General features: G+C 47.9%; 2 protein-coding genes across 3 annotated transcripts in view; one reads left to right on the top strand and one right to left on the bottom strand.

Moving 5' to 3' along the window:
- cd36 (CD36 molecule (thrombospondin receptor)) overlaps positions 1 to 10,442 on the top strand; it is an 86,699-nt gene extending 76,257 nt beyond the window's left edge. For both annotated transcript variants that reach the window (XM_060038715.1, XM_060038714.1), the window contains 11 exons: positions 36 to 196; positions 1,052 to 1,193; positions 3,693 to 3,848; positions 4,404 to 4,495; positions 4,967 to 5,016; positions 5,318 to 5,387; positions 5,851 to 6,038; positions 7,396 to 7,514; positions 8,008 to 8,081; positions 8,163 to 8,217; positions 9,803 to 10,442. In XM_060038715.1, the coding sequence (XP_059894698.1) occupies positions 36 to 196; positions 1,052 to 1,193; positions 3,693 to 3,848; positions 4,404 to 4,495; positions 4,967 to 5,016; positions 5,318 to 5,387; positions 5,851 to 6,038; positions 7,396 to 7,514; positions 8,008 to 8,081; positions 8,163 to 8,217; positions 9,803 to 9,955 (1,260 nt within the window). In that variant the 3' untranslated portion in view covers positions 9,956 to 10,442. The remainder of the gene's footprint in view (positions 1 to 35; positions 197 to 1,051; positions 1,194 to 3,692; positions 3,849 to 4,403; positions 4,496 to 4,966; positions 5,017 to 5,317; positions 5,388 to 5,850; positions 6,039 to 7,395; positions 7,515 to 8,007; positions 8,082 to 8,162; positions 8,218 to 9,802) is intronic.
- The window catches only part of LOC132448032 (semaphorin-3C-like), a 6,430-nt gene continuing 130 nt past the window's right edge, over positions 10,144 to 16,443 (bottom strand). The window contains exons 2-6 of the mRNA XM_060039095.1: positions 16,033 to 16,074; positions 15,529 to 15,686; positions 14,780 to 14,847; positions 13,157 to 13,287; positions 10,144 to 12,434 (exon numbers count right to left, since the gene is read on the bottom strand). Of these exons, the coding sequence (XP_059895078.1) occupies positions 12,027 to 12,434; positions 13,157 to 13,287; positions 14,780 to 14,847; positions 15,529 to 15,686; positions 16,033 to 16,074 (807 nt within the window). The 3' untranslated portion in view covers positions 10,144 to 12,026. The remainder of the gene's footprint in view (positions 12,435 to 13,156; positions 13,288 to 14,779; positions 14,848 to 15,528; positions 15,687 to 16,032; positions 16,075 to 16,443) is intronic.

Genomic DNA, 16,443 nt, shown 5'->3' with positions numbered 1-16,443 from the left:
CGCGTGTGTGTGTGTGCGTGCGTGTGTCGCCACAGGAAGCTGTTATCGTGCCTGGCACCACGGCCTACGAGAACTGGATTTCCTCGGCAGCGTTCGTGTATCGCCAGATGTGGCTGTTTGACGTACAGAACGCGCTGGATGTGGTTGAGCTGGGGGCCACACCGGTGGTGAAAGAGAGAGGCCCCTACACCTACAAGTGAGTCCACTGGTCACCACACCTACAAGTGTGTCAACTAGCCCCTACACCAACAAGTGAGTCCACTGGTCACTACCTACAAGTGGGTCCACTGGTCACGACTTACAAGTGGGTCCACTGGTCACGACCTCCAAGTGGGTCCACTGGTCACGACCTCCAAGTGGGTCCACTGGTCACGACCTCCAAGTGGGTCCACTGGTCACGACTTACAAGGGAGTCCAATGGTCACTGTGAGCATCAAGCCTTCCTCCCAAGGGACTTGAGATGCGTCGGTTAGGAGCCTCTTGCTCAAGGGCATCTATTGGCAGCCATGTAGGGGGGTGTCCACATCTGTGGCCATTAGTAGTAACGCTGCAGTGAAGGTGAAGGGACTCATCATCACAGGTGAGGTGAGGGAGTCAGCCTAAGCCTCTCCCCAAAACAGGTTCTACTCAATCGATTTGTACCTCAATTTGAGCTGTCAGGGTTTTCAATCCTCCACAATTTGTCACCCAATAAACCAAGAATTCCAATGACTGAGAATTTTCGTTAATATTTCCTGAGAAACATTCTCTTGTTTTATCTGGAAAGTTGTCTGTGATGAACCGATTCAACACTTGAATTAGACTGACAAAATTGACAATATTTTTTGAAGACAATTTAAAAATATTTTACCAGGTTCTAATGATGATGATGATGACGATGATGTTAATGAATGTGTGCATGAACCGTGGTAATTCGCTTTGGATAAAAGCGTCTCCTAAATGCCCTAAAAAAAAACGATGATGGTGGTGCTGGTGGTGAAAACATGGATGAACGTGATGATGAACATGATGATGGGTTCAGCAGACCCCCTGATGTCTCCTCCCCCCTCAGAGTGCGCTACCTGGCCAAGTCGAACATCACCGCCCACAATGACACTGTGTCCTTCCTGCTGCCCAACGGCGCCATCTTTGAGCCGGACATGTCCGTGGGCTCAGAGGATGACTTGGTCACCACCCTCAACCTGGCCGTGGCGGTGAGTTTGCCCTGTCTCAGTGTGTTGCCCCCCCTCTGGGTGTACATAAGGTATCTTGATTGGCTGAAGGCTGCCTCAGTGTGTGTACATTAGTTCTTGTGATTGGCTGGAGGCAGGTCTCAGTGTGTGTACATTAGTTCTTGTGATTGGCTGGAGGGGGTCTCAGTGTGTGTACATTCGATATTTTGATTGGCTGGAGTCGGTCTCAGTGTGTGTACATTAGATATTTTGATTGGCTGGAGGCGGTCTCAGTGTGTACATTAGTTATTGTGATTGGCTGGAGTCGGTCTCAGTGTGTGTACATTAGTTATTGTGATTGGCTGGAGTCGGTCTCAGTGTGTGTACATTAGTTTTTGTGATTGGCTGGAGGCGGTGTCACGTTAAAATTGTACCGGGGGCGAAAATTGTACCGGCCTACGTCATCGTTTGTTTACATCCTGACAACCTGCCCGGCAACAGACGACGCGATGCAGAAAACATGTTTCCAAACGACGAAATAACATAATACAGATAGCGGATCGCTATCTGTATTATGATAGATAGCGATAACACTTGTTTTTACTTTATATTTGTATTGTATTTAATTGTTTAATCGAAACCATAAAAAAAATTGCCCGCGAAACGGGCGATCGCGTCAAATGACAAATGTTTTGCCCGCGAAACGGGCGATCGCGTCAAATGACGTAGGAGGGTTCTTGAAACATAATACAGATAACGGATCGCTGGATAACACTTGTTTTTACTTTATATTTGTATTGTATTGAATTGTTTAATCAAATTTAGCTAGTAAACTGAGTGTTTTAAGCAGGTTTCATAGTCTAGAATGTTCAAGAACCTTCCTACGTGATTTGACGCGTCATTTGACGCGATCGCCCGTCTCGTGGGCAAATTTTTTTATTGTTTCGATTAAACAATTAAATACAATACAAATATAAAGTAAAAACAAGTGTTATCGCTATCTATCATAATACAGATAGCGATCCGCTATCTGTATTATGTTATTTCGTCGTTTGGAAACATGTTTTCTGCATCGCGTCGTCTGTTTCCGGGCAGGTTGTCAGGATGTAAACAAACGATGACGTAGGCCGGTACAATTTTCGCCCCCGGTACAATTTTAACGTGACACCGGTCTCAGTGTGTACATTAGTTATTGTGATTGGCTGGAGTCGGTCTCAGTGTGTACATTAGTTATTGTGATTGGCTGGAGGCGGTCTCAGTGTGTGTACATTAGTTATTGTGAGTGTGACCCACATGTTCCCCAGGACGGTGATATAATATAAGACTTTAAGGCACTGATGTTGATTGATTTAAGAAAGTGAGCGAAGAGGCCGATGGCCCCAAATAGAGGTCGCACAAATATAAAAAACTACAAATGGGGTCAGAGCCAAAATAAGGTTGAGAAATACTTATCTTATCGGCTTATCTTCCCTAGACGCCAAGATAAGTTATCTCAAAGCTAGCGGAGTTGGAGTGACCTGCCAGAGTAAGCTTGATTCTAAGGCCCAATCCCATTTCTACCCCTTTACCCCTTCCCCTTCCCCCTCCCCATTGTTTTGAAGGGGTAAATGTTGTTTTGAAGGGGTAGAAATGTGGGTAAATCCTTACGCCTTCCCCTTACGCCTTCCCCTTACGCCTTCCCCTTACCCCTTCCCCTTACCCATTCCCCTTACCCCTACAAAACAAGGGGGAGGGGTAAGGGTAAGGGGTAAGGGGTAGAAATGGGATTGGGCCTAAGTATCCCATTGAAACCCCCCCCCCTCCTTACAGGCATCCCGCCAAAAAACATGTTTAGCTCGCTAGTTTAGATCCAGGTCTGCTAGCCTTGTGGAAGACTCCGGTCAGATGGTCTGACCGAGGGCGCGTAGGTAGCTGGATAGGGAGGTAGATGGATAGGGAGTCAGCAAATTATTTCATGCGGGACGAATGAAATTATTTGACAGGCTTGAAACTGTTCTGCGACAGATAACAGATTTGTTTTGTCACAGCATTTGATATATTGATTGTCAGGATGTTAAGAGAATATCAACAGTTATGCCATAAATGCTTTAAAATAGATTGCCCACCCTAGCTATAGAGTAACTCAAATGAAGGTTGTCTGCTGATAGATTGTTTTTTTTCTCTTTAATGCTGTAAACTACAATGCACACTAAAGTCTAGTGCAGTGGTTCCCAACCTTTTCACCTTGACATTTTAGTAGAAATAATGAACAGTACTACAGGAAAAACAATTAAAATGTTTGGTGGGAAGTTTACAGTGATAATTTTTCCAGACATTGTCCGTGGCCCATTTACAGCCCATGTACAGTATCACAGGACACAGGTCATCGGTGAAATAACCACTCTGCAGGTTCCAGCGATATTGCCAGCTCCAATCTATTGCACCACTGCTACGACTGCTAATAAAGTCTAATCTGAACGAGCCGACTGATCTAAGGGCACCTCTGTTCCTAGATACCGTGAGCGTACCTCAATGGTCATGGTTCCTCTGTCTTCTCACCAGGGCGCCTACTCCCTCATCCCGAAGCACCTGCACTTCTTCCTGGATCGCATGATTAAGTCCACCAACTCCTCGCTGTTCCAGCGGCGCTCGGTCCGAGAGATCTTGTGGGGCTACCCGGACCCCATGCTGAAGGACACCCTGGGGGTCTTCTACCCCGTAAGACCGCGATGAGATGTCGTGACCATGTGACTGTGATGTCACGCCGGTGACCATGATGTCACCCTGGTGACCATGTGTCTGTGATGTCATGCCCAGGCTGGTGACCTCGCGACTGGGATGATGATGATGGTGGTGGTGGTGGTGTTGGTGGTGGTGGAGGGGATGGTGGTGATGATGATGAGGATGATGATGATGATGATGATGGAGACGGTGATGAGGATAGAGATGATGATGAGGCTGATGATCTTCAATGATGTATTATTACGATAATGAACTTGAATTTAACACAACATGGATAAACACAAGAATTTAACTTTACACGATTACACAAAATACTATTGAATGAATTGAACTAAGGTTTTAACGTTAAAGTATTTGCTATATATTGCATGAAGATGGTTTTACTGTACCTTCCCTATCCTATGTTATATTTCCAATTGTTATGACTTACGAATTATTTGAACTGATGGTATATGATCGGTCAATAGCTTTCCACAGAAAGATGTAAAACATCATCAGGATCTTTTCCATTAAACATGTCCTCTTTCCCAGTACAACGGCACCTTTGACGGCTACTACACCGTGAACACAGGGCAGGACGACATCTCCAGGGTGGCCATGATCGAGAGGTGGCAAGGTGAAAGGTGAGGGTCATAAGCTCATTCAGCCTAGAAGTTAACAAGAAACTACCATCACAAATGACCTGAAGTAAGATCAGATGTGAGAAGTCATAATTAGGTGACCTTGGCTGTCTTGAAAGGCGCCTCAAAATTAAATATATTATTATTATTATTATAAGTGTATTATAAATATAATATTGTTATCTTACTCGTTATAAATACAATATTGTTATCTTACAGATTATAAATACAATATTGTTAGCTTACAAATGATAAATATGATATGTTTTTATGGTACACGTGCACGTAGGTTGCACTGGTAGCCTACTGGTACTGCAACTGGTGCAGGGGGGCAACCCCTCACCCTAACCCTAACCCCTCACCCTAACCCTATCCAAGACAGAGTCGATAAACCAAGCCACATGACTTAGCATTTGCTAAAATAATTGAGAAGGAATTGTGGTCACAGCAACATATCTTATCTCGTCCCAACAGCAAGTTATCTTTCTGGAATGACATATACTGTGACACCCTCAACGGCACAGGTAAAGTTAACCCTGACCCTGACCTTAACCCTTGCCCTGATCCTAAACCTAACCCTGACCCTAACCCTCTAAGCCTCTAACCCTAACCCTCTTACTCTATCTCTAACCCTAACCCTAACCCTCCAACCCTAACCCTCTAACTCCTCTAACCCTAACCTTGACCCTAATCCTAACCCTAACCCTCCAACCCTAACCCTCTAACCGCTCTTACCCCTCTCACCCCTCTCACCCTAACCATACTACTGAATCAAGAGATCAGAAAAACCATGCTTTTAATAAATCACTCTATTGTTTCATTTAGATGCTTCTTCATTCCCTCCATTTGTGGACAAAAATAAGCCTATTTATTTCTTCTCCTCTGACATCTGTAGGTAAGAATCTTCCTGCAATGCCGTCGTAATCTTACAGATGTTATAATAAGACATTTACAAACAGCAGTTGAAATGTATTTCAGTTCCATTGATGACCACTAGAGGTCTCTGATGTCTAAAAACAGAACCTTAGATGGTATAGGGGCCCAAAGGCCCCCCCCCCCCCCCACCACACACACACACACACACACACACACACACACACACACACACACACACACACACACACACACACACACACACACACACACACACACACACACACACACACACACACACACACACACACACACACACACACACACACTGTCTGCAACCTATTTCTGATCTCCCTGAAAGGACCTGGACACAGCTAGCTAGTCCCACACAATCTAACGTCCCATTTCATTGAAAACACATTGAGTTAAAGGACTATGGAGAAGTCTCAGGCTGAATCAGGTCTTCTTCACTCGCCTGTCGGCAGGTCGGTGTCGTCCACTTTCAGGGAGACCCAGGACCTCTGGGGCATCGAGGTGTACCGCTACGTCCTCCCGCCCTCCACCTTCGCCTCCCCCTCCATCAACCCGGACAACAAGTGCTTCTGCACCGAGAAGCTGGTCTCCAGGAACTGCTCCATGGCCGGCGTATTGGACGTCGGGCCCTGCCGAGGGGGTCAGTCATAATGAACTGTTCATGGTGCTGCACTGGAACACTTTGACGTACACTTACAGTCAAATTCTAACAATAAACGACTGTATTTAGGTTTTACAATGCAATCCTGTGAAACACATTGTGGGTTAGAACCCTACCTTAATTCTACATCTCAACGATACATTTCATAGAGTCTTGGGAAAATAACCTTTGCCTGCAAACAGCGCCCATTTTATTAAACTCATATGGGAGACAAGGGTTAGCTAATATCTATTCATATATATATACATTATCTAATTTCACCTAGAGACCCGATTCCAATAGTCCAACAGTTACAAGCCTTATCATTTAGCTTCCATTAGATTGCAATAATATTACATTGGCATGCATATTTATATAATACCGTATTTTTAGATTACAGTGGGGGTTCTTTACCACCAGGTTGAGGTTATCAAAGTCCGCACCATAGTGACACGTCGGAGATGTCCACCCAGATATATGAAGGATCCATCAGACCACTACCGAGTCACTGGACTTCACCAGCTGGAGGCTGGTCTGACCAGCATACATCTGGGTGGAAGCTCCCTCTATGGGGACAGGATTGGTCCTTTAAAGGGATACGCTGAGATATCTGTAATCTTACCTGTAGATCTGAAATGTAAGTCTTATCTGTAAGTCTTACCTGCTAGACTTACCTGTAGTCTTACCTGTAAGTCTTACCACAACACGCCTGTTCGTCTTGCCTGTAAGTCTTGCCTGGGCTGTAAGTCTTACCAGATTCAGACGAGTTTCCTCATTCTCGGGATCCAGAAGGGGAGTTCGCCAGGCTGGCATCTTTTGTACAATAGCCTAGCTCCTAGCCTAGGTGACCTCGCTCCTAGCCTAGCTCCTAGGCTAGGTACAAAACTACAATCGGTTGTTTGGTAACTGGCACTCGTTTTTAAGAGCAGCTCTCCAGAAATCATTGAACATCTTTGGAAGATAATTCAAAGTGTATTCACATGAACAGGAGCTAGGCTACTGTAACTCTGAAAGTCAATGGAAGCGACTAACTAAGAGTAAGCGCTAACCCAGCGCACCCCAGCTAACCCTTCTGAATTCACAGCGATGAATATGGAATCACAACACTCGTCTGCATCTGGCTAAACGCCAATTTACAGATTTCTCTGCATATCCCATTCAGCTAATGATGTGAGGCACCGTCAGTCAATTTATGCTTTTTGCTGATTCACTGGGCAATGATGAAGGAAGATATAACTGAGACACTGGACAACAAACACTTTACATTCTTCCCTTTTATTTACTTGATGGTGGCCAGCCCTGGGCAGGTTGGACCATCCCATAATAATACCTGTTCTGTTCTGATCATTCAAACTAGGCGCACCAGTCTATATATCCTTACCTCACTTCCTCCATGGGAGTGACTACCTGAGGCAAGACGTTCTCGGACTGAACCCCTCAGAGGAAAACCACTTCACCTACCTGGACATCGAACCCGTACGACCCCCTTTCATGTTTTCATGTTCTCTGACCCGCACATTTTATTCTATATACTATTTAGTCAGTGGGCACATTTCCATCCAAAGCGACTTACAGTGAGTTCGGGTACTGTTTATTGATACATATGCTATATTTATACTATATTTATTTCATTGAGGACTAGGTAGGATCTCAGAGCCTTTTGCTCAAGGCCGGCTGCAGACGTTGAGGTGACTGGGGGTCCTAGACCCCAGAACCCAGCCTCTAGACTTGTGTAAAACATCTTCAGGTCAGGAGGCTTACAGACACTCATTAGGGTGAACATTGTGATGGACAGTGAGCCATCCTAGGTGTCAGCTGTTTCAAGGTAAAAAAAAGGGACAAGAATCCCTGAAGGTTTTGTAGCAGAATGATGAGGTCTTTACGTGACACATCGAATCATCGCTCGTCCTGAAGGTTGATCCCATTGTGATCTGGGACTGCAGCTGATCTTCACCGGTTGTCTCGTTAGATCACAGGCTTCACGTTGAGCTTCGCCAAGCGACTACAGGTCAACATGATGTACGGACCCTCCAAGGTTATCTCGTAAGTCCCAATCACTCTTGAACCCTCAGACCTGTCCAGAACAACGTCTTTCTGCGTGTTTAACAAACACTCTCCCCCCAGGGTGCTCAAACACGTGAAGGAATACACCGTGTTCCCCATTGTTTGGCTGAACGAGGTAAGATATATATTCCAAAAAAGACTCATTCGCTATGTCTGTCCCACTACCAGGGCCATTTCCACCCCCACCTTCTACCCAAAACCCTTCTTTACCTTCCAAACCCTGACATTGCAACCCTAACCCTACCTTGTCCCCCTAACGCAAGCCTCCAATCCTGACTTTACCCCTGAACCCTCACTTCCAGACCCTTAATCCTACCTTCCAACCCTAATCCTCCCCTTTACCCTAACGCCTCCTTTCAATCCCTAATCCGGCCTTTCTACCACCCTACCCTTACCTTATTAACCCTGCATCTACCGTTCAGACCTATGGCCCTTTCATATCTTTCTACAAATCGATGAATGGCGCGGACTGAAAACCTGGCTCACACGGATTTCGCGTGATTCTATATTGAAGTCCACATTGAACCACAAAATGGAGGAGAAATTGATTGTTGCCGTTTGCAGACTCCCAGGGCTCTAAAATATATGCATGTGATATAATGTAGAATCATTTAAGATCCTGGCCAAAAGCTGTGTGTGCCTCCAGATTACATTATAAACCCATAAACGATGGAGTTGGGTTCTCCGATGTCTCTGGTACTTCCACAATAAGTATAGACTTGTAGTGGGGATTATCTTGGCCATGGTGGAGAATTGGTGGAAAGAAAAGTTGTTTTCCTCAAGAGAGCCAATCCTCCTCTTCCTTCTCCTCCCCATCCTCCTCCAAGAGGTTTGCACCATAACCCTTGCCTTCCTGACCCTTAACGCCAACACCCTAACCCATAACCCTTGCCTTCCTGACCCTTGACCCTTAAGGCCGATTCATACCTCCGGATCCGGACGAAATTCTTCCGTCTGTACCAACGTTGTCTCCGGGACTACCCTTCGACCCCCCTTCGGTCGACCTCCGTCGGGTTTCAGCGTTGTTATGGATGTTACGTAATACATCCTCTAGAGGGCAGTAACTGTCATGTCGCAAATTACCGGCATCGACAATCGCAAACATGGCATCTGTAGAGGAGAGGATTTTGCTTTGTGTAATCCGAAATCTGCAAAAAAAAAAAAAAAAAGGCGCATAAAGTGTAGGCCTACACGGCGGTGGCATGTGACACCCCTCACCAACCCGCAGATTCTCTCCTCAAAAGGTTACAACTCATTGCTAAAGCAGGTGAACAATACAAAAGGTCAGGTATATAGTATAATATAAGTATAAAGCGTTAAATACAATATATATACATATCAGATATTATACTACTCTCTATCTATTTTCGCGAATGGTTGGACTTCTGACTCTATACTGCCGCCTCGATTTCCGTTGGTATTGCTCAGTTTCTCCCGGAGCACTCCGGATTCGTAAGCTCAGAGGCGACGGACCGCCGGGACCAGACGAAAGTGTTCCTATCCGTATTTACCGTAGGGTGTCAATGGGCCTTTGCACCCTAACCCATAACCTTTACCTTCCTGACCCCTACCTTCCTAACCCTTGATCCCTACCTTCCTGACCCTTGAGCCCTACCTTCCTGACCCTTGAGCCCTACCTTCCTGACCCCTGAGCCCTATGTTCCTGACCCTTGACCCTTGACCCCTGCCTTGGCGAGCAGACGGCGACGCTGGACGAGGCGACGGCAGACATGATCAAGGCGGAGCTCTTCTCGCGGATCAACCTCCTGGAGAATGTGCAGATGTCCCTGATAGGCATCGGGGCGGCCATCTTCGCCCTATGCCTCGTGTCGTACTGCTGTGTGAGGTGTTAGGACAGCAAAGATGTGTGGGAAGGGGAGGGGCGAAGGAGAGCGGCGGAGCTGCATGGACCACCAGCTTCTGCTGGTGGAACGGTGACCGTCTCAGAGTGACTCCTGTGTTTACATCGCTCTTCATCATAACCTTGGACTATCTCTGGGGCCACACGGGGATGTGGGGGGGAAGAAATGTGAACTTTAAATTTTGACTGATTGCGATCACAGATACATACCTCCTGATGTTATGGTCATTATGTCGTCTCAGGTACTCCTGCTCAACACCATTCTAACTTAAATCAACCGGAACAATCAAACTGCTAGATTTAGAAATCACCTGTCTTGGACAAATATTCAAACTTAATGCTCCAATAAAACAATAATTATGCTATGTAAGGTGCAATAGGTAACCCTTTACGAATCGCAGGGCGGTTTCCTAACCAATATCAGTTCAGTTTATTTTTGTTCAAGCTGAACTGATAATTCAATAAATGGATACAAAATTTCCGCATTTGATTCTTTAATAAATAGAAAGATATGGGATCATTATGAGAACATTAAACTGACCGGATTTACAAAGAGACGGGGGGGGGGGGGGGGGGGGGGGGTGATCATCACTGCGATCTGCAGATCCGTCTTAGTTAATGAAATACTCTGAAATTATACATACTATGAGTCGCTATGACAACAGGTTTCCACAACACTAGACATTAAGTTAAACAGACGATTACAACAATAATATCTACAATAAATATGTTTCTGAGAAACATGCTGAACTATTAACATATCATTAGAGGACAGGTCAAAGGTCGATCTATCAGAAAGCCCCATCTGTCTCCAAGGCGATCAGAACCAACATTTCATCTTTAAGGAAGAATTCTTCCTTCTTCACGTAATCAAACCAATGTTGGAGATGGTCATGTAGTTCTGGTTCTGTGTAAACATCCTTATGTGCTGGTAGTACCAAGAGCTTTTAATAAGGATCAGAATGTCTGCTCTGTTCAGATCTCAGAGGTTATACGTACAAGTTTAAATCCTCATCTCAACATATTTTATAGTACTGTTTATTTGGAAAACTAGGGGGCTTAATATTTATTTCCCCCAAAATACGGCACAGCATTTCCATGTGCGATGTTTAGGTTTACATTGGGGCACTAATCCTCAACGAGAGTGTGAAGGGTTATTTCTTTACTCAAAGCCCCTCCCTGTGAGGACCTGATAACAGCAGGACCTTTGAAAAGAGCTGTCAATCGTAGGTCACAGACAGGCCGCTCATAAAGGAGGGGTGGACTGACCTTCCCTGGTTCAGTCTGCTACATGAAGGAGCAGACCGCTGTGACCTACGACGACGCTCCAGGGTGGGTCTGAAGCCATCGTGTAGATGAGGGTGGGCGTTAAGAAACAGGAGCAGGAAGTACCCCATTTCTTTACCCCCAATATGGACACAGTGAAGAGCGAAAAGCAATTGTGTGTGTGTGTGTGTGTGTGTGTGTGCGTGTGCTTGTGTACATGCAAGTGTTTACATAACGCCACAGTCTTTCCCTGGCCGGCGCAGCACGTCTCATGCGAGCAGAAGCCAGGGACCTCCATGTCCGCCTCCTCCCATCCCCAGCTCTGAGGCTCCAGGAGCTAACATGCTAACAGAGCCTCTGGCTAACGTCCAGAACTCCAGGACAAAAGGTGCGGTGGGTCAGTCTTTGAGCGGGTTGACATCAGTCTGTTCTTCCAGGGTTGGGACAGGGTATCATGGGTCTACTGAGGGTTGGGAGGGGGTACCATGGGTCTACCAGGGTTTGGAGGGGGTTCCCCATAGGTCTACCCAGGGTTGGGACGGGGCACCATGGGTCTACCAGGTTTGAGAGGGGGGTACCCATGGGTCTACCAGGGTAGGCACGGGGGAACCCAAGGTTTGGAGGGGGGGGGGTATCCATGGGTCTACCAAGGGTTGGGAGGAGGGTACCACTGGGTGTACCCTGGGTTGGGACAGGGTACCACGGGTCTACCAGGGTTGGGAGGAGGGTACCACTGGGTGTACCCTGGGTTGGGACAGGGTACCACGGGTCTACCAGGGTTGAGGGGTACCCCTAGTTCAGTACTCCGGGAGGTGGTTGCGACGGTTGCGGCTCTTCCGTCGGTCCAGCAGGGGCTTGAGCTTGGCCTGGTCCCCCCTCAGGGGAGTCACATTCCCGGGGGACCCCGGCCGCCCCGGGACCTGGTCCTGGAGCTGCCTCCTCTCCTTGCAGTACTGCTGCACGGCCAGGCTCTCTGAGGGGCTGAAGCCCGCCAGCAGGGCCCCGGGGCCCGGGGGGGCCGGGGGCGGCGTGTCGGACAGCAGGGACACCATGGCCGGGCTCAGCACTCGCAGGCGGATCTTGGCCACGGTGCGCTTGAAGGCGTTCTCGGTGGCCAGGCAGTAGTAGAGTCCCTGGTCCGAGGCCTGCGCCGCACGGACCAGCAGGCCGTGCTCGGTGGACAGCACTCGCTCGCTCAGCTTCACCTGAAGGGGGCGACATCGAGCTGCCGTTTGGCTTGGATGGCATTTCGGGATCGGACGCTTTCTCCCTTACGATGGGATATAGTAATTGCATTTGTCATTGTTTTATGTTACCGCAGGCAATATATCTGTATCTGTATCTGATCCACAGCCCTAACCCCACTGTCTGGGGACACATCTGAAATACACAGTAGGAGGATAAGACACGCCCATAGAGTGTTTATTTATTTATTTATCTGTTTCCACAATGTCTTGTTTTTTTTTAAAAAAAATTGTATGATGACTATATGCTCTGTAAGGTGACCTTGGGTGTTTTGAAAGGCGCCTCTAAATTAAATGTATTATTATTATTATTATTATAGAGCTGGTCTGAGGCTGTGATTGGTCCAGCTCGTAACGTCATTCCTTGTTTTATTTCTTTTTGAAGTAAACACTCGCCCATGAAGCAAGTCTGATGGGAATAAAATAAAATACAGTTATTATTAAAATACTAATACTAGTTTTTTTAATAATTAATTCATTTATTTTCCAAACAGATTTCTGTCTATTATTTAGTGTGCAACACCCTTACAAGTTCACCCAAAGAGAGGACATCAAGTCTAAGAAACTGACCTCAGACCCCATGTGGTGGATTTGGAAAACCCGCCTGTTTCTGCTCTGGGGCTAAGCGCTACGCTACGGCTAGCTAACCCGCCCTGTCCTGGTGACCTCTGACCCCGGCTGACCTCTTTGCGGCGGTCGTTGTCGCGCTGGATGAGCCAGCGGATGGAGGAGCGCGGAGCCGTGGCCGAACACTCCAGGAAGGTGGTGTTGTTACGCACCCCGTACTGCGTCCTCTCCACCGCGTTACGGTACGCTACGCACACACAGGAGACACACACACACACACACACAGACAGACACACACACACACACACACACACACACACACACACACACACACAGGAGACACACACAGGATACACACACACAGACACACAGACAGACACACACAGGAGACACACAGGAGACACACACACAGGAGACACACACACACACACACACACACACAGGAGACACACACACAGGAGACACACGAGCACAGGAGACACACACACAGACACACACACGCAGGAAACACACACAGGAGACACACACACACACAGACACACAGACACACACATACACAAACACACACAGGAGACACACACACAGGAGACACACACACACACACACACACAGGAGACACACAAGCACAGGAGACACACACACACGCAGGAAACACACACAGGAGACACACACACACACACACAGGAGACACACACACACACAGGAAACACACATACAGAAGATACACACACACACAGGAAACACGCATACAGAACACAGACACACACAGGAAACACGCACATACAGAAAACACACAAAACAGGGAACATGCATATTATATATTGTAAATTGCATAAATTGCATTGCACATTAACTATATATATATATTCTATATACTATATATATGCAAACTGTATCATCTGTCTTTGTATTCTATACTCTGCTGCTGTTATGTCTGGGGGCCGACGGCCCCCCCAGGCCAACCCTCAGGAGGTCGCTGGTTCACATCCCTCAGAGAGATGAGTGACAGCCTGTCATTCCTCTAAGGTCGCTGGCTCACGTCCCTCTCAGAGAGACGAGTGAAGGCTGCAGGCTGATTAGCACCAATGGCCGTATGCTCACAGCTCTCTCTCACCTGAAGCCTGACTGCTGAGGGGATGAGTGTTGACAGAGAAACAACATGCTCCTCCGAGCTGAGTGTTGAGTTGTCCCTGAGCGAGACGCCTCACCCTCGCTGCCCCCGACGTGCTGGCTGTCGTGCTGCATGGTTGACTCTGCCTTCGTTGTGTGAATGAGTGAGTGAATGGCTGTAAGTCGCTTTGGATAAAAGCGTCAGCAAAATCCCCTAAATGTTAATCTAATGTGGGCCCCTGGTAAAGGATGAGGGTCCCTGGTAACGTGCTAGGACCCCTGGTAACGTGTGAGGGCCCCTGGTAACGTGTGAGGGCCCCTGGTAACGTACAAGGCCCCAGGTAACGTGTGAGGGCCCCTGGTAACGTGTGAGGGCCCCTGGTAAGGTACAACGGCCACTGGTAACGTACAACGGCCCCTGGTAATAGTTGAGGGCCTATGGCAACGGACGAGGGCCCCTGGTAATGTGTGAGGGCCCCTGGTAACGTACAAGGCCCCAGGTAACGTGTGAGGGCCCCTGGTAACGTGTGAGGGCCCCTGGTAACGTGTGAGGGCCCCTGGTAACGTACAAGGGCCCCAGGTAACGTGTGAGGGCCCCTGGTAACAACAACAGGCAGGCAGCTGGTCACCTTTAAGGTTGAATCCTCTGCACTGGGTCAGCGGGTTTCCATGCATGATGTCCTGTCTTCTGCTACGTCTGAGGACAGGAAATGATGTCAGACAGGAAGTGGATTCATTCAGATGTCATTCAGATGAAAGAAAAGGGAATTGAAATAAATGGCATAAATGTCCAAACTTGGGCGGCCTGTGGAAGATGGACCCCGACCCCGATAGGTATATCCCGCGCAGAATGAGATTCACAGACTGCAGGGCCACGCCCCCCATCTCCCCGTCCCTTTACAATCTCACACCTGCCATCTTAAGTCATCAGCGCCACGGGTTTAGACCAGTGTCTGTGACCTGGGACCTGTGTCTGACTGGAATATCAACCCCCACAGCCTCACTGCCTCCATCAACACCATCACCCCCTTCTTCGTTCAGAGGTCTAACGAAGGGCCTCAGGAAGCAGCTGGGGTTCAGGCTAAAGGAGCCCAGACTCGTTGGGGGATCGTTCATCATATTCTACTTTACTAGGAAACTGTCATATAAACGGTTGAAACGCCTTGACCCTTCTCTGACCTCCCCTCCCTCCTAACGGAGGTTTTAAGGACTTGTGCCAAACACAAGCATCATTAGTACCATTAGTGTCATTAGCATATTAGCATCATAAGCGTCATTATCAACATTAGCATCATTAGCCCTAAATGGCTGGAGTGTTGTTATTGTTCCGTAGGGGGTTCTCCGCCCCTCCTCTCTGTTCCAGAGGGGGTACCCGTACCTCTTCCCGGTGGGGTAGAAGCGGGAGCAGCTCAGGCCGTCCCAGGCGCAGTAGGGGTCCCGGGCCAGGCAGCAGTCCGCGCACGCCTCGCCGTAGGCTTGGCAACGGTGGAGCGACACTTGCGAGACGCCGTGGTCCGAACTCACGTACAGCTGTTGCTGTGGAGATGGAAGAGGGCAAAGGTCACCGAGGCTGATGAGGAGCGTGAGGCCGGGGGGCTCAAAGGTTAAAGGTTCGCCTCATTTAGCCTCCTTATGGTTCAGAAACAAACGCAGTACAACAAGAGGTCACCTACATTTTGGGAATCACACTAACCAGTGATGTCGAGTGGGGGGGGGGGGGGACAGTTGACTCTAGTGGGGGGTGTCAGGTAACTCTAGTGGGCAGACAGGGGACTCTAAGGCTACGCCTGATAGGCCACGTTTAAAGTCCATTGGCAAACTGAAAATACTCTGTTGTTTTGGCCGTTTCAGGGAGCACTAACCTAAGTTGGTCAACACTTACTTTCTTGGAGGAGATTCTCAGGTTGGTCACCGGCACTTGGTTCTGTAAAACAACACAACGCTATCAGTCATTTCTCTGGGGAGAGAACATTGTGGGATGTCGGCTGCCATATCTCACACTTTAGCGGAGGGGAGAAACCAAAACATCACGTTTATCAACGTTACAACATGGCATTGGAAGAAGGGAGAGGTTGTTGACATTCATAATCTTTTTATTTCGTATTTATCTGTGCCTTCCTCTGGAGGAGGAGACAAGCTGGCCGAGGGTCACGCCAACATAACACCAGCCACCGGCTTTAGAGTTGATCACTCTGATGCTATCCCTCTGGTGAGGGTTAGGGGGAGGGCCATGGGCCACTGGGCCGAGCGGTCACCCCCCCCCCCCCCCCCCCCCCCCCAGGCCCTTTCATGG

This window comes from Gadus macrocephalus, chromosome 19 (assembly GCF_031168955.1).
Source record: "Gadus macrocephalus chromosome 19, ASM3116895v1".
Classification (NCBI taxonomy): Eukaryota; Metazoa; Chordata; class Actinopteri; order Gadiformes; family Gadidae; genus Gadus; species Gadus macrocephalus.
The sequence above is the reverse complement of the archived record's forward strand: the minus strand, read 5'-3'. Positions and strand labels throughout refer to the sequence as shown.